The sequence below is a fragment of the Crocuta crocuta genome, unplaced genomic scaffold (genome assembly GCF_008692635.1).
Source record: "Crocuta crocuta isolate KB4526 unplaced genomic scaffold, BGI_CrCroc_1.0 scaffold695, whole genome shotgun sequence".
NCBI classification, from domain to species: Eukaryota; Metazoa; Chordata; class Mammalia; order Carnivora; family Hyaenidae; genus Crocuta; species Crocuta crocuta.
The window spans coordinates 1142626-1161522 of NW_027528855.1; the positions used below are offsets into that span (position 1 = coordinate 1142626).

The window sequence follows — 18897 nt, forward strand, 5'->3', positions numbered from 1 at the left end:
GTGCAGTTCATCCACATGTCCTCACCTTCAGTTTTCCTTCTGGTCAAATTTTTCTTCGTATGGTTCTTGGGACTTCAAGAACCCCTGAAAATGAGGAGTTAAACCTGGAATCAATTTTCATTTACAGCTGAGAGGCAGTTATTCATGCTGGCCTTGCAGCTCAATAAAAGATCTAAAGATATAGACCTTGTGCATCTCTTTCAATAGAGGCAGCCTAATCAGTCTCAAATGTTTTTTTAACAAAGAAATTGTATTGACAGGTTTATTAAAATTGCTGTCTTTAAAGTTTTAAGCTGCCCACAATTTGACCTAGTCCAAAGACTTCCAGAATGTTTGGTGGCCCGACTCCGGAGCTCCCTCCTCCATATATTGACAGAACCAGGTAAACATCTGCTTAACGTTTCCGCATATGATAATCACGATGTCTGATTGACGCAGCCCTCAAGTGCAATCTCACACTCTCCTGAGAGGATGGTCTGTGGGGCCCGGACTTTGAACCCGGCTGGATCGGGATGTGGCCATCCCAGCCATCCCAGACTGGTATTAGAAGCACAGACTTTAGACAGTGTAAAGGCTATAATGAAATGGGTATTGTTAGAAACTGCCTTCAGGGTGTTTGAATATTAATATCATCTTGTTATTAATGTGAATTAGACCGAAATGTTAGAGGACTTCATTTAGCTCCATGAGAAGTTTAGCCAATGAGTCCTGTGATGGGAAATGTTTGGTTAGTGACCAGGCTCAACTCTTTAGCTGAGATATAGCCCAGTGTGGTGTTGGTGCTTTAAAAACAGAGCAGAACAATTCAGGTTTGCTTTGAGCACAGAGGCTTTCCAGTGAGTTGTATCTGGATATGTTATTGCAAGTAGCGCCTATGTACCCAGCTTTATTTAGCCCAATCATTTTTTATTTTTCTGCCTAAGGATTGCCCTAGTACCCCTAGAGATGTGCGGTTCATTCAAAGCAGATGCCAGTATAGGGGGTGCACCTCAAGCATGTTAACATTTACAGAAATGTAGCGTAATGCAGCTCCTCTCCATTCCATTTTATTTTTTGACTGCAGATCACTGATTGCCTCACACACAGGTAGCTTGCTTTTTATCCAGGCTCTTGATTTTGGTTTCATATTGGCTTGTTTGTTTTTGTTACTGTTGGGCCAGCTCCCTGGCTAGGTTGTCCATCACTGGATCGTTGCAAATGAGCTGCATTCCACAGTAGCAGAAAATGTGAACATTCTGGCAGCTTTGGGATGTGTTCCTTATTCCTGGGACGCGTATTAAACTTTCAAAACATGGCATCCCCGTTCAATGAAAGCCCACTTTTAGGTTTCAAGTGTGCTAATGAAAAACGATGTAGTAACTTTCGCGCCCGCTCTTAGGTGGCTCTTTGGAAGGCCGTGTGCTGTCATGAACGCATTCATTGTGACAGCAAATACCCTTCCCTGCTGTAACCTGTCCTCTGTTTTAGCCACAGTTCTCCCTCATCATGCTGAACAAGTTGTTACCTCCCCGGGGTTTCTCTGCATTTCCATTTACTTTGTTATCAGCAGAAAGGCTGGGGAAAGCCCCCTTCAGTAATGACATCAATATGGCACACACAGCAAGACAGGTCAGCCTGTCAGAGCTAGAGAAACAACAGATGAATTAGGATGAAACCAGGTGCAAAATAACTTTGATAGAGTCTTTTAATGTAAACAGTTTATCTGTCATTGCCTTTCATTGAAATCCCCCACAAAATGATACAGTTTGGGCAGTTGAGGCTACAGCATGTAGCTGAATAAAATGTGTACCTTGTCATACTCTTAACTATCCAGCAATTAGAGAATGAGAGGACATTTTAGTTTATTCATTAAAGACAGGAAAGTAAATAGAATAACATATAAGGTTAATAGAATAACATTGGCCCTCATATTCCCAAGACTGTGTTTCCCATTTGGCCGTATTAGCATCGAGACCAGATTAATAAGAAACTGCTTAGGGCTTGTATGATGTGATTTTTTAATATGCTCCAGGCAAGTCTGTGACTGTTTAGAAAACCTGCGTGCTGATTTTTTTTGCATTGTAATTAGCTCTTCTACTTTTAGTAGCAAATATTTTGACTCGTAATCTCCGTAGATTGCCTTTTTATTGTAATCTCAATAAAATGCTTCGAGCACGCAGAGATGCAGAGAAGCGCAGCTGATGGCCAGATACTGGCCAGTGTCCACTGCAGCTGATAAATTCTCCGTGTCCGAGCTCTCCGACTGCAAAGCCACTGGGAGTTTAAACCAGACATTGGTGAGGGGGTGCTGCGCATCCTAAGAGCCAAATGGAAACAGCAATGGGTTTGATCTGTGATTTCAGAAAAGGGAACTCTCACATAGGACAGGGATGAGCATGGCCTTTGTTACACGGCACATATCTGTAAAGTACATGACAGGGCCAGTGGGGGGAGGGTAGCAGGCNGGAATTGAACTTGCCCTTGTCACTGCCTCTGGGGTGGTCCCGTCTCCACTCTCATCCCCACCCTTTGTTTGGTCCAAGCATGTTCTTTTCTTAGGCCCCATCAACGCCCCAAGTTGGGTCCCAAATCCCAGGTTGGAGCCTGTCTTGGAGTCATTAGCCAACAAACCCCAGGCAGTGTACCACGGGTACTGGAAGTTTACTGGAAGTTCCCAAGTCTTGAATTTAATCAGGGTTCTAGCATATACTAGAGCAATATGAACATCTTCAGTAAACTCTGGGTAATAAAACCCTGCCAGACTGAAAGTGTGAGATTTTGAAATTTATATGCTGGCTTTGAAAAATATACTGGGGGCTTTGGTTTAGGTCCCAAAAATGCTTTACTATCGTCCCCAAATATCTGCCATCTGCTGGAAGAGCTACCAGGCAGGCTGCAAGGACCCAGGATGTTGTCCTGAATGGGAAACAGAATCGGATATATTCTTAAGCAGCGCTATATTTTTCTATTTATTTAGTAAAAGGAAAGAGCATAAGCATTTAAATACACAGAAGAGGTATCCAAACTTGAGATTAGCTACCAATCTAAGATTAGCCACTCAAAATTCAAGTAGGTGGGCAGATAAAAGCAGCAGACGCTTCCAGAATGTATGGGATGGCATGGCGCATACTTCACAGAGTATCTCATAGGACTCTTTAGAAAATTACATATAAACATTTGGAAACTTGATAATAAATCTTGTTTATTGCTAATGGAGATAGACTCTCGTTCCGTAGTTAGCTGTGACTCATGTGTGTATGACTGCATACTTGTATATTGTATAGACTGCAATACTTGTGTATTAGCATATAGAATGCCAGGCTTGAAAATAACTGTACAGAGGGGCGCCTGGGTGGTTTAGTCAGTTGAGCATCCGACTTCAGTTTGTCATGATGTCATCGTTTGTGGGTTCAAGCCCCATGTTGGACTCTGTACTGACAGCCTGGAGACTAGAGCCTGCTTTGGATTCTGTGTTTCCTCTCTCTCTGCCTTTCCTCCATTTCCTCTCTCTCTCTCTCTCTCAAAAATAAATAAACATTTAAGTTCCTCCTAGTCCTCCTATACGGAGGACCATGGGGGAGAAGAAGAGGAAAAATAGTGGAAGCGAGGGAAGGAGGCAAACCATGAGAGACTCTTGAATGCTGAGAGCAAACTGAGAGCAGATGGGGGGTGGAGGGGAAGGGGGGATGGGCATGGAGGAGGGCACATGTGGGGATGAGCCCTGGGTATTATATGGAAACCAACTTGACAATAAACTATTAAAAAATAAATAAAAATAAATAAAACATTNCCCAATAAATGAATAAATATTTAAAAAATTAAAGAAAATAATCAGGGAGAGCCTTTATTCCAGCTGCATCATTTTGCCAATAAGGGCACTGAGGCACAGAGAAGTCAGTTGGTATTTGGTGTTGTGAGATAATAGAAAATATATATAGGGATGCATTAGTCTCTGGCCCTGGTTCCTCACATGAGGCTCCTAAAATCCTTGTAATTTCCTAAGTGATAAGAACAGTATGAGCATCTTTTGTTCTGACACTTGGTCTTTGACCCCAGTCAACACAGAGTACCAAATCCCTTGGTATTTCCTGGGTGATAGGAGTGTTCTAATGACTCTGCATGGGCTCCTGGATGGGAGCTTGTCACCAGAAAGACCATGTCNAGAAGGGAGAGACCCCAGAAGCAGAATTATGAATTTATCATACCTATGTGAAGAAGCCTCCATAAAATCCCAATATTATGGGGTTTGGAGAGTTTCCAGATGGGTGAATACATCCACATTCCAAGAGCATGATTGATAAACCCCAAGTCCACAGGGACAGAAGCTCTTACACTTGGGACCCCCCCACCCCCAGACCTCACCTGTGTATCTCTTCATCTGACTGTCTGTCTGTCTCTTTTATCGCGTCCTTTAACAAACTGGTAGACATAAGTAAACTGCCTGAGTTCTGTGAGTAGCTGTAGCCAATTTGTCGAACCTGAGGAGAGGGAACCTCTGGTTTATAGCCAATCAATTAGAATGACAGGTGACAACCTGGACCTGCAATGAGCATCTGAAGTGGGAAGCAGTCTTTTGGGACTCAGCCTTTAACCTGAGGGGTCTGACACTGTCTCCAGTTAGAGAGTGTCAGAAGTGAGTTAAATTGTAGGACACCCAGCTGGTGTCGCATAGAACTGCTTGGTGTGGGCCCAATCCCTCACACATCTGGTGTCAGAGTATGATGAGTGTGGTAGCAGTGCAAGAGTAAAGGAGACTCATAGGTGGAAGACTAAAGGGTTTTCTAATACAGGTATATGGATAATGATGGATGTAGTGTTCTCACCCAGAGTGTAACATGCTCTTAAGGGACAGAAAGCCCTGACTATACTAGTGTGCTGATGCTAAGGATGCCTCATCAGTGTTCGCTCCCATGTAGGCTGTTAGAATACTTTCCTATCATGGAGCACCTACTATGCCCTAAGAATATCCTTCCCATTTTCCTTCATACACATGGTAAGGAGAGAGCCTCTATCAGGTAATGAATGTCTCCCACCAAAAGACACATGTCATTTTGCAAGAGTTGTTCCTCAGCATGAGGGGCAAGAGATCTCAGGTTGTCAGGGGAGGGAAGAAAATTGAATTTTCAAATTCATCAACATCAGGGGAACAGAGTAACTGAGTGCCTCTTCCATTGTCCCTTCTAATGGGGAGAATAAATTCAAGCCAATGTTGAGATGCTGTCTGGTGTCTCCATATTTACTCCACTTAGAGAATGATTAATATCAACAAAAGACTCTTCTGAGTGAAACATGCTTCTTCACCAAAGACAGTGCATTTTTCATTAAGTTACAAGATAGCAAAAGTTTAGGTATAAACAAAATCACCAGGTGACAAATGGATCTTGCTAAAGACACTTGAAAAACTCCTACCAGCTGCCATGTTAGCAAAATACACATGCAAGAACAAATACAACCTGCTACCAGGCTGCTTTCAACTGGCCCTGGCAGGGTCTTGAATGGCAGGGTGGGTGAACTTGATTGATAGTTCGGTGAGCAGTGGGAAGCCATGAAGGGTTCTGAAAAAGTCACAGTCAAAGTGGAGCAGAAAGTAGGGGTGGGTTGCCTGGGTGGCTCAGTCAGGTAAGTGTCTGACTTCAGCTCAGGTCATGATCTCGTGGTTCAAGAGTTCAAGCCTTGTGTTGGGCTCTGTGCTGTCAGCTCAGAGCCTGGAGCCTGCTTCAGATTCTGTGTCTCCCTCTCTGTCAACCCCCTCCCCTGCTGGCATTTTCTCTCTCTGTCTCTCTCTCTCTCTGTCTCTCTCTCTCTGTCTCTCTCAAAAATAAAAACATTAAAAAATTTAAATAGGGGTAAAATAGAAAGGCCAGCAGACCAGTGAAGGGGTACTGGCCATTGTCCAGGTGAGTGGGAAGAGTGAGGAGGGGAACAGTCTTCTGCTGGAAAACAGGCTCAGAAATCCACCCCATCAGTGCCACGCAGACTCCTTCTCTCTGGGGTGTGAATTGCAGCCCCAGGTACATTTGCAGCACAGATCCAGATACAGACATCCTAGAGCTTGGCTTTTCCTCCAGCGCCCTTCTGTGCCCAGAGTGGTGCCTGGGCCTGTCATCCACAGCTCATTTATCTGGTCAGTGTTTATTAAGTGACTGTTAGCTGCAAGATGCAGTTCCCTCCGCCTGCAACAAATTTCCTGCAGGCTCTGCCTGTCAGAATTCTATGGCTGCCCCTTTTCTGTGTAGCACGGGCCTGCTTCATGTATGCATAGAAGACAGTGAGTTACATCAAAATGGGAGAAGCCCAGTACTCTAAGGATAGGGAAGGTGATTTTCCACGTTTCCTTCTGGGCACTTATCCAGAGGGTTAAATGCAGTAGGTGATATTTTCCTAAAGATTCCAGTCCCTGGATATACAGTTAGAAATTCAGGCAGACATCCAGGTGTTGCAAAACGCTGAGTGACATTTTCTCCTCTTAATCTGCCATCCTGCTGTGCGCGAGAGCTGCCCGCGAAATCCCAGCCCCCCAGCCTATAGGATACAACATGAGCCTCTGGCTGTTTTACTCATTCCAGTGAAATCTATTTAAATGCTGTAATTAAGCAATTCATTTTTTATATTTGGGCAAGTGTTCTCAGTATATGTCTCTTTAATTGATTTAATCAATTCTGGAGATACTGATTTTAGACCATCTGCATACTCTAATGATGAGTTCGTTTGTTAACAGAGGGGTTTTCTCTTGTGAACTTAGGTGATCGATACGATTTACCAGTACTTGCCACTAGGTTAAGGTACGGCCATGTCTCACAGACTAGCCCTGTGAAGAGTTAAAAAAGGGAAAATACAGAAACACAAACGCAATGCAATCAATGATTCTTCTGCCTTGTTTCCATAAGGCCCCACTATCCAGTTATTTAAAATTATTTGAAGGATTGACTTTTCACTGTTTTTTAAATCAAGAACTGTATTGAAGAGAGCCAGCTTGGGTATATCTGCCAACAGAATGCCAGGAGAAAAACACATAAGCGGGAGAGGCAAAAGCTATAGAGAGAAGTGCTAATAGAATCACATTTTATGCTTGACTGAGAGCATTATTATTGATTAAGGAAAAAAGCAGTACCTGAATACACAGCCTCAGAAAATGAGTCCACTGCTATAATATGTCTAGACCATCCACGTGCTCACATTGACAGTCTCACCAAACAGGAAACATACCGCATTGGATCTGTTTTCTGCAAACCTGGGGCCAGGGAGAAGGCATTAGCATAAGTCTGGATGTCACAGTTCAGGGCATGCTTCTTAAAAGCCCAAAAATATTCTCTCAGTTTTAAAAAATTAATGTAGTATACATGTTTGCTGGACTAGAATAACACCAGGACAGAATTACCTTACCAGAGGATTTCTTAAAAGGTAGGTAGATCCATCTATACAAGATGAGGGGAAGTGTAGGTAGCATTTTCTCCCTAAAGAAACATGGCGTTATCTATGCCGTGGAGGACGGGACTCAAGCGACGGCCCCTTTCTTTCCTTCCTGCTTTATTTCCTTCCTTCTTTCTACTTTCTCTTGATAGCTGTACATTCTGTGTGGTTCCTGTAATTCAGTGTGGTCCCTGACTCACCTCAGCTTCAGTGTGGCCAGAGGAGTCTCTGCATAACAGAAAGACAAGGCTCTTTCTTAATTTTAGGAAGACAGATTGAATGAGTGAGCACCTATGAACATGTCCTTTACCACATCATCCCTCCTGAGGAAAGAAATTTGCTACTTCGCAGGATACCACGGGTAGTACGATGCTAGTAACGAGACAAGAATCCGTTCGTAAACACTCCTCGGAATGAGAGATGAGCCTGGTCTCCAGGCATATAATTCTTCAAGATGCCATATGACAGAAGAGGCTCGCCTCTGGTAGCATCCTCAGGGCTTCCCAACCCAGGGTCAAATGTTGGTGAAAAAGCAAAGCGCCCTCCTCATGGAGTGAGGCTGACCGGGTGGGAGGCTGCTAATAGAGGAGTCACCTGGAAAGGAGGGAGGCTTCCTAGGCTTCCTTGTGGAACAGGGGTGGGGAGAAGGGAGGGAGGGAGACAGAGACATCTGAGTATTCACATGGGCACTTGTGCCCCCACGGCACCTCAGGGGCCCTGACCTCTCTGCCACCAGCAGCAGCCCCTGAGAAGGTTGAGGGCAGAGGCCTGTGTGAAGGTACAGGGCCTACTGGCCTAGGCATGTCAGGATCTAAACACATCAAAAATCTCCCTCGGGTAGGACTTGCCAGACAGGAGCATTCTGTTCGCCCCAGACCTGCTCCTTACATGGCAAGATCAAGACGGGCTCCTGTGATCCTCGCCAGAATAACGGTCATGAAATCAGCAAGCCTGTCAGCTCTCTGGCGGTGCAGGCATGTGCACCGAAGCCGGAAAGCAGAGCAGGCTGTGGTTTCTCGAGCACCGTCGTGGACGTTGGCTACTCATGACCGCCCTTGATGTAGATGGGGTGGAACTGATTATCTTCATTTTTAAAACGAGGAAACTGAGGCTTAGAAGTGTCCACCGCCTTGCTAATGTCATGATGATACTAAGTGGCAAAGCTGGGGCAGAACCTAGGCTTCTGGATTTCTAGTGGAATATATTGTCTAACATCTTCATTTATTGTATCATCCTTCCTTAGAGTAGAGGTGCCTTAATGGCAAGATAAGTATCGTGTTACAGAAACACAGCACAAAATAAGTAGAATATAGATTTTAGAGAGCATATAGACATTGCAAATTAAAGCAGCATGAGTGTTAACTATCTAGCCTCCATCTTCCAATCAGTTTAAATTACTTTTAATGTATGTTTTTAAACTCAAAATGAGCTGTAATCCCAATATGCGACCCTCTTAATGTGTGATGAATTACACGAGATCATTTCATTTTGATTCCCCTCCTTTTGAAGGGTATCTCCCATTTTTACCTGGGATTGGTCTTTTCGTGTCCCGTCATTTCAGAGAAAGGGATGTTCTCCCCATGTATTTTGCAGACTACTTCTTAGACCCTAAAGACATAGATATTTTCCCCACAAATAATTCACTTAACTTTTCTTCAAAGTCTGTGAGCTGAATAACTCTTTGTATCATGCTTGAAACAAAGTCACATTGCAGTGAACATAAAGAACACACACTGTGAGCTCTGTCTCAGGTCTGGCACTCCCTGCAACCACTCAGCTTGGAGATCAAAGGTGCGGAGCACACAGGGGGATGACGTGAGCACATCTGACCAGAGCAGTTGGCGCTCTGGAATGATCCCGAGTTAATTCCCAAAGGAAAGAGAACCTCTCAGCATAGACATTTGCAATCAATAGCCAAGCAGCCCAGAAAACATTAATTTCAATGGAGTTATTTTCCTATGATGGCTGTATAGCGGGACATAGGTTTCAAAGAAACTGGCCTTGAACACGATTATGTTCCTCCTGATCAGAGAAAAATAACCGGGTCTAATTGACAGTCCTGAAGCACAGAGAAGAGAAGACATTTTCAAAAACCATGTCGCTGAATGAAAGCTAGGTTAAGCAATGTCACTTTGATTTCTCCCTCCCTGTCTTCTGCCAGTGGCCTGCTCATACTATCATTTCCACTTGAACAGTATGCTCGTTACTTTATGGTATCGCTGTAGTCTTCAAGCACAGACTAATTTGAATTTTGAGGGATGGGGCAAAGTGGGTTCAGGTGATTTCCACAATGACATGTCTTCAGACCCTTACCCTACCCCATTCCAACTCAACCCGGACTGGGGGACAAAATGTGGTAGAAAAGGAAGACATGGGTGTACACAGGTGGGTAGACTGGGTCTGGCCCCCACTGCCCGTCAGCATCCGCCTCTTCCCTTCTGCATCCTTTCCGGGGCCGCTCAGGGACAGACCTGCATCTCCAAACTACATGTGAGACAGGGCTTGGGCCGGCCACACACCTATTGATTATTTTATCATCGTCACCTATTACCTCCTGCTCTCGCTTTCCTGCCGTTCTGCCGCCTGCCAGAATTCAACCTCAGGCACAGATGGTGAGAAGATCATTTTTTGCCACCAAGAGCCAAACAAAGAGCCCAAATATTTATTTACCTAGCCGCAGAACCCAGGACTTCATAGATGAGACGGACGTGAATTCCCAGCACTAATCTCTAAACTTGAGAAGCGTTTCATTTATTTAAAAACAAAAATTGCTTCAGAGCTTGTCGAGGTGTAGTCAGCCACAGGAGGCTTCGGGGTACTTCTTCACGCAGTGGTCACCCAGAATGCCGAGTCCAGCATTACAAGTAGCTGCCTCTACATCCGGATTGCCAGCAGTGCCACCTCTTGATCCCTCGCCCACCTCCAGGATTCATAGATACGAAGGTCTCCGGATGGATACTTCTGGAAAGGGTCTGAAGATCTCGGGGATTGTCAAACTGCCACTTGAGTGCTCCCCATATTAAGTGTTATTTCTATAGTCTGAGAAATTCTAGGGGAGTACAAGTTTGGTTCTGATTACATAATTATGCCACAGAAGTATGAAAAAAAATCATCACTGAAACCCTCCAGGTGCTTAAACAGTTTGATAGACTGTAGCCATTCTGCCATCAGCGCCCCCAGCTGTGTTGCTTAGCAACATTTTAATTCCAGAAGAATCGAAGGAGATGCAATCCCTGTGGAGAGGGAAACAGAAATAAGAGGGCTGTTGACAGATGATCTGAGTTGTTTCTTCTAATATACTGTGAAGATCACTAGCTCTTTTCATGAATGATAAATGGACTGTACACAGATCAATGGGTTCAGCAATAAACTGGAACCAGGCTCCATGTCTAAGGCGACACAGGCCGAGAGGCCCAGAGATTTCCTCATTTGGATGATTTGGCGTGTGTTTTCTTAAAGGTTCTACGGGAGGACATTGATCTGAGCGGTCAGTCATCCCTTGGCTTTTTGTGGTGTCTGCTAATAAAAATGATTTTAGAAATGGCAACTTTGGCCTTGCTCTCACCACACAGGTACAGCCAGGTGTCAGTAGTCATGCAGGATAAACGGGTCCCTACCACAAATCTAAAAACCCGGATTGTGCCCATGACCGTCCCCCACCCCCTGCACCTACCTCTCCGTCTGGTGGCAATAACCCAAGCAGGCCCACCCAACAGGTAAGATTTGAGTGCAGGATGGGGAGACAGGAGTGAGTGTCTATGTCTGAAAGCTGCACTTGGACAGGTAACCATGTTCCCCCAGAGAGGAAAATTGCTTTCTGTGTCTCCAGGCTGCTTATCGCCAAGCACCCTGCTTCGGTTAGGTCCTTGTTTCGGAAGAACATTTTATATTGCTTATTGTTTTGGTAACTAGTTGCAAAGATCATGCCTGCTAATGTTGTCTAATTGCATTTTTTTCTTGTTTACAGGCTGTTGAAAAGGCAAAACCTAAGAACAATCCTGTGAAGTAAGTTATTTTCTACTTGTTGGCATTTTTAATTTGAATAGACTCCATGCATGTGAAGGAAACTAAGGTCGTAAAACAAACCTCGGATTTCAAGTCCATCTCTATTTATGACAATCGACAAACAAAAATCAAACAAGGGGAGGGGGGAGCCACTAAAACCCAAAAAGAGCTAGCAGGGACTAGCTTTTATTTTTATTTTATTTTCGCCTGTGGTCTTGATGAGTAAGTGCCCCAAGTTGTGCCCAGTTTACATAAATTAGTACGTGCCATCCATGAAGAGCTGCCAAATATTATTATAATCCTATTCAATGCATGGTACTTCAGGCCTTTGGGTTTTGCACATGTTAAAAAGATTATATATTTAATTGCAAACCTTGGACCTATGACAGAGACTTAAATGGCTAAAAATGTGCCAAGTGATTTCCAGCCACGTGAGGAGCTTTGGCACCTTGGCATCAAGGCCTTGCTACTCTGTTAATGAAAAGCTCATAAAAATATATTTAACGAAAGGTTTTTCTAGCTAACAGAGAGCTATTTCCAAGGCATTTTTATGGGACACTCTTAAATTATAAACAAGCCGTGCCGCGTTCTTTTAAATATAGTGCATCTTGGACATCCTGCCTCTTCCAGAAGGGAGATTTTCAAATTAAAAAGGATGTTTGCCTTGTGATTTGGGTTTGTGACATCTGATTGTACTGTTATGCATGCCAGGCCCACCGGCCATATGGCCTAGGGAAGTCCTACTGTCCTCTCTGGGTTGTTATAGGCCTCACAGTACCACACCTCAAGGAACTCCACGTTAATTCAGGGTAGCCCGCTCCCACTGCAGTGGGTGCTGAATGCAAAAATGGGGGAGTGCATTGATTTATAATAGTTTCAGGGAGAATGGGTCAACTAGTAGCAATGACAAGAAGGATGCTCTTCCGAGTCACCAGGGTAGTGTTTAGCACACCATTAAATCCAACCTGGAATTCATTTTTCCAAAAGGTTTCATGTCCTTTTTCAATTTCATTTTTCTTAGGCCACAGAATATTCCTTATCGGCTTTTGTAGCTTCTCGAGGAGCTTCTGTAGTCTGGAGGTATATTAGGCTATAGTCATCCTATGGTAGTGTTTCCAGTAGCTGAGTTTCTGGCTGGTTGTTTGATTGGGGTTGAAATCTTCTCTGCAGCCTGATTTCTGTCTATGCCCCGAAGGCTTCTCTACTGCCAGCCTGTGGCGGGATTAGAAGATGGTGCTAATGAGGCCAAGGCCAGGACTGCCAGCCTCTANCTCTTCAAGACCTCAGCTCAGGGACAGAGATTCCAGAGTGTGGTTTGTTTACCGTGCCTGACAGCATAACCAAACTGGAGTTTTTAGAAGTTTTATGCATAGTGGTCCTCTTTCTGGTTCTGATATCTGAGTGAGAATTTCAGTTACACACAGTGCACTGAGACCCCAAATAGAGTAAGGGTACAATACATGTTTTTCTGAATGAATGAACAGGTAAATACATTGGATATATCCCAGAAAACAGCCCTTCCGGGCACCTGGCCTCGAGGCTTAAGGAGACAGTTGGCCACACACTAGTGTGTCAGACCGGAAGGGGCCGTCTGTTGTAATGGATCAAGTCATCCATTATCCTCTTATTCTTGACTCATGCCACGTGTAAAATGCTCCCACGTTACTCTGGTTCATCCTAGCTGTTTTGCCCCTGACCAGGTACTGGCTTGATCTTGTGGGACAGAGTTGACATTTGATGGAGCATACGATGGAAAGTGTATACAGTCTTGCTGGAAGAGTAGAGGTCTGGAGGCATTTACAAATAAAGCATGAACACAGATCGGTGCACATGAGCATACGTGTGATTGGATGTCATCCTCTGGTGCAGGGTTTGGCAAATGGTTGAGGAAAAGAAATCAAAAGAATATTCCATGACGTATGAAAATTACATGAAATTCAAATTTCAGTGTCTATAAAAACAGCTATATTGGCATACAGCAACACTCATTTGTTTCCATATTGTCTGTGCCTCCTTTTCTGCTGTAGTGGCAAAGATTAGTTGTGACAGACTGCAAACCACACAGCCAAAGCTATTTGCTTACAGAGAAGTTTTATTGACCCCTGCCCTCACTGGTCAGGTAGAAAAAGGCACAGAGGCACCCGGGTGGCTCAGTCAGTTGAGCGTCCAACTTTGGCTCAGGTCACGATCTTGCAGTCCATGGGTTCGAGCCCTGGTTTGGACTCTGTGCTGACACCTCAGTGCCAGGAACCTACTTTGGATTCTGTGTCCCCCTCGCTCTCTGCCCCTCCTGTGCTTCGGGTCTTTCTCTGTCTCTTGAAAATAAATAAAAAATGTTTAAAAAAAAATTTTAATAAAATCTAAAAAAAGAAAGAAAAGCACAGATGTAAGCTTTTCCGTGACACTGCAAATTAAACTATCAGCCCTCTGTCTTTCTTTCTTTCTTTCTTTCTTTTTTTTTTTTTTTTTTTTTTTTTTTTTTTTTTTTTTTATTGTATATGGCCTTTGTTTGTTCANTTTTTTTTTTTTTTTTTTTTTTTTTTGTCCTTTAAAACTTTGAGAAGGTGTTTACTGAGCCCTTTTCATGTATTCTGGACTTTCTGGGGCTGATATACCACCCAATTCTCACTTAGAGCAAAGAGAACACTCCTAATTTACTATCTTTGAAGTCATTATGTATATGAGATCTACTGACAAAACAGTGATGTGTCAGAAACCAGTGAACACAAAGCTAGAGCATATTACTAGGCTTCCAAGTTGTGTGTAGATGGATATTCTGCAAAAGGCATGTGCATGTTCTAAAATTCCATTACTTCCCAAGATCTAACTAAGGCTAAGCGTACTTTCAATCAGAGTGATGGTAAATGATTCACAATATCCATTTAGTTTGTCTGTTTTCCTCTCCGAAGGTTTGCCTCCTCTTCCCTGTTTCTCAACCACTTGTTCAATTTACTTTCAACGCCTTCATGGTTGTAAGCTTCTTTCGACACCACAGGGAGACCACAGTACACATTAATTACACTCCATAGAAAGGAGAAATTAAATATATGCTTAGTGAATGTAAGCACATAATATACCTGGATACACTAATGATTCTACCTTGAAACATTAAATATTACCTCTGAGGGTAAGAATCAAAATGGAATCTTCTTAAGATCAGTGATCAGGACAAGAGATGCTGGTATATTTCTCAGTCTGCTGGAGCCATGCCGATATCAAAGCTTGATTAGTATGTTCAAACTGTGGCTCTTTAATGTGTCAGAGAGACTTTCACTTGTATGTTAATGCTCTGCAGCAATTATCTTCAGGCTTTCATTGTGACAACAAGGCCTGAGAGATGTACAGATTTCTTCTACCATATGTGACTTATCACATACATTTTTTTAAAAACACATTTCTGTTATTAAGACATATGTGATAGTACGCTTCTGCAAATGTGAATTGCTTTTGGCTAAAAGCCATGCACTAATAAGTTGAGTTGAATTTAACNGGGGGGGAGCGGGTAGAGAGGGAGAGAGAGGGAGAGCTAGCGAGCGCAGACACAGTTGTGGAGCATCACATTCTTGCTTGCTTTTACACTTTAACAACGTTAAACAATGTAGTTGTTGTCTTTCAGAAATCAGGATCAGAATCCACTCTGCTTAGGAAATTACAGCTTTATTTACGAGCCAATCCATCTTACAGATACGGTGGTTTCATTATTGAAATTGACAAATAGCCACAAAGATTGTCCTGCCCATGGTGTTTGTGCATTATTCATTTATTCACCCAATGAATATTTATCAAGAATCTACAGCGTTCCAGGAACTGCGATAGATGCTGAGGGAATTAAAAATAAATCTGACACAGGTCTTACCCTCGAGGAGTTTAGAGTCCAGTAGGAGAGATAAAATCAGTTTGTAAAGAACTAAATACATGATAGAGAGAGATGTTTGTTAAGTAGGAAACAGATAGAGTACAAGGGAGGCTCTAAGGACACAACGTGCTTCCAGTTAGTGCTGGTGGAGAAAAGGGGAGCGGGTAGGGACAGTTGCACCAGGACTTTAAAGACTTGGTTTGAGCCACTGGTGCTGAGGTGGCAGGCAGTACAAGGGCAGGTTAGAAACCAAGGCTCTGAAGAAACGGTGACTTAGGGACTTCGGAGCTTATCCGGATGAAAGAGATGAGCTCACTCCAGTCAAGCAGCATTGAGGAGCCCTAACTTGTTACTGTGAATCATCATATACTCCCCTATTATTAAACATAAACAATGAGTCCATAGACATGGGATCCAGTCCTCAATTGAACGCTGGCTTATGGCATGAGATTGGACATGTTCCTTCCTTGCTACAGACCTCAGCTACATTATTTGTTTGGTTCTTCCACCTCCTGGAAAGAAGCCAAAGCTTGAAATCCTGCCTTATAATGGTTTTAGAAAATATTTGATGTTAAAGTTTGATATGGATGCATACAAGCACGTACACTGTGAAGATGGCATATATAGTGCCCCTGTTTATACACACACATGCACTCACACAGAATGCTACATTCCATCATTTCTGCCTTGTGTACCCGTGAAATGAGAGACAAGAAGTCACATCAGTAGACTCTTAAAGAGATATGTTAGATAGAAGATGAGTGTGGCCCCAAGAATGTTGGGTTGTGTCATTTAAATGACCCCTTACAACCAGAGGTAATTTTGCAGTTGGAGTCATCTCTTGTGATACTGTGCAGAATGTCGCTGGAATCACCACATCTTCTCAAAATGATGAGGCAATGGATTCCATACTGCGTTCCGCCAAACACCAGTCTTGTGGAGTCGTCTCCTTTGGGAATAAAGGCTCCCGCACCAGGCTCCAGAGGTTCAGCACACACTATCACATCCCTTTCCTGGAGTGCCCTGTGCACGTTTGAGTAATGCAGGCTCAAAGAAGTCCTGTAGAAAGAGGCTTGTTTAACTTAATCTTACCCAAGTTTTCCCAAATGTGTTTGGCCAGAGGACAGCCTGACCTGACACAGTGCTTAGCGGAACACAGAATTGGATGCACTGGGCCATGGGAAATAAAATGACCCCATGGGAGTGTGGCTTCCATAGGTAGTTTGAGAAACCCAGGGCTTAATAACTTACGTCCAGTCCCTAGTAAAAATTTGCAATGAGCAGGCTATTTTAAAAGTCAACCATGGAAAGGAAAGAAATCCCCCCAAGTTGAAATGATAAAATAGCTCCTCTGTCTCTTTCACGGTTTCACAGCCTAAATGATTTTTACAAATTGGGACTATCCTGAGGGGCAGTCGTCAGTAAGGGGAATGGAAGCTTCGGGTTAGGTCCCTCTGAGTGAGACCTGTGAAGCCAGCAGTCCCCAGTGAGCCTCATAAAGGCCTACTCAGTTCCTGATAATCAGGCACCCAGCCCAGTGAGCTCCCTGCTACGCCAGCGAAAGTCTAGGCAGCCTCTAATTGGCTCTGGCCATTTTAAGGGTAGTTAAAGGGAAGAGAGCAATCAAACCTCTGTCTAAATGGCTGCATAAATGGTGCTGTTTATGTTGTCCAGATAGCTATAATCAGGTGCAGAAGGTTTCAGTGGGATCTGCACAGCCCAGAGCTCTGGCCATCCTCCTTTGCACTGGTAATGGGAATCCNTGCTGGAAATTCTGTCCACTGTGGACCCACTGCCTCTTTCTCATTAGCTCTTAGGACACACACATTCACTTTCAAATTTTTTGTTGGTTTTTAAAGTCCTACTAGTGAGTGGGGCACCTGGATGGCTCAGTCAGTTGAGTGTCTGACTTCGGCTCAGGTCATGATCTCATGGCTCATGAGTTCGAGCCTCGTGTTGGGCTCTGTGCTGACTGACAGCTCAGAGCCTGGAGCCTGCTTCAGGTTCTGTGACTCCCCCTCTCTCTCTCTGCCCCTCCTTTGCTCATGCTGTCTCTTTGAGAAATAAAACATTAAAAATTTTTTTAAATAAAAAAAATATTGAAGTCCTACTAGTGAACTTTTTATAACAGGTTGTTTTCTTAGAATATGACAGCAAATGTTCCCAAACTTAAAGAACCAGCAAGTTTGCGGCAATTCAAACAATTATGCCAACTTCAATTATGGTAACTTTGTATCGATAAGGAAGAGTTCCTTCAAGACTGCAAGCTCATTGGTTTGTCTCATTTGCATCACTCATCTTTTCGAAAGCACTGTGAGAACCTCTTTTCTTGAGGTGGAGACTTAACATTCTAATAACCATGATGATGAAATGGAAGTAGAAAGCACCCATTTATTGGTGAAGCAGAGGGACCTCAAACAAGCCAGCAAATGTGGGATCAAACCCTTTTAAAGGAAGTTGAGCCACTTTGTAAGCACCAGCACTCATAAAATACTCCTTTATCCCAGTACTTTAGAAAGTACTGTGCTTTATAGTATAACCCTGTGCTTATTAGTGTGTGCTGCTTAGAGGAGAACAGACAACTCTTTCATCCATTCACACAGCCCAACCCATTTTGGGGTACATACAAGTTACAGCTACAATTTTATTTTAACATTACCGTTCAGCAGTCTTTCCGAAAGCTGCTGAAAACTCAGAATCACATAGCTGATCTGCCAGAAATTCAAGCAAGCCATGCACGTGCACCCTTTTGACAAACAAGAATTGTTCCAGGCTTGGTTGATGGGGAGAGGAGTAAGGTAAAGTGTCTGCCCTGAAGCTCCCCCACACTCTCATAAGGAAACGGCCACCTCATTGCACTGCAGAATAGACAGGCTCTGCAAGGAAAGCAGAGGAAAGTATGTGCAGCATCCCATGGGGCACAGGCGAAGAAGCAAGCACCTGCTTGGAGTGGGCTCACCCTGGCCCCACAGGAGTCCCTGGGTAAACCGCGTAGGGGAAGCCATTCAAGAGAGGCAGACAGCACCCACAAATGACATGACGAGAAGAAAGCAGAGACTGTGTTGAGAGCAATATCTGATAGGTTGAGGTACCCAAGGAGAGGGGCCACTTTCCTTGGTGGAAGGAGATACCACACATTTGTGACTCGCAGGAGAGCAAAGAAGGGAAGGAGTAGGTCTGCACGCCAGGACACTGCTGGAGATTCGGTTCCGGCTTTTGACAGTAAGAGGAGAACAGTGCAATGTGGACAAAACTATGAAAATGCCAAAAAGGATACTTTTGTTCTAGAAAGTTAAAGGTTAGACTTAGGAAAGGATTATAAACCTCTTTTAAACTGTTTGCAGAGAAAGAGATATATCAAATCACTCCCGATTAGATCTGGCTAATCCTTCTCGGCAGACTTTTACGTAAATATCCACGCATGTAGGGTTCCTCTAAGCATCTGGCTGCTCCCTTGTGGCTTTATTGACCCTTGATTGTTTCTTACATTTTTTAAAATTGTGCTTTCATATAGTTCCTTTCACATTATTCAAACGTCTAGTGTTTTAGGCATGACACATAACACTATTATTCCAGCTTCATTTTCTGAATTCATTGCACAGACATAAAAATTCTTTCTGAGTGTATTTTTATCAGCCACAGATGAA

General features: G+C 43.6%; 1 protein-coding gene across 1 annotated transcript in view; it reads left to right on the top strand.

Annotated features, from left to right (window-relative positions):
- AFF2 (ALF transcription elongation factor 2) overlaps window positions 1–18897 on the top strand; it is a 299562-nt gene that overhangs the window by 201759 nt on the left and 78906 nt on the right. The window contains exon 6 of the mRNA XM_077756047.1: window positions 11357–11394. Within this exon, the coding sequence (XP_077612173.1) occupies window positions 11357–11394 (38 nt within the window). The remainder of the gene's footprint in view (window positions 1–11356; window positions 11395–18897) is intronic.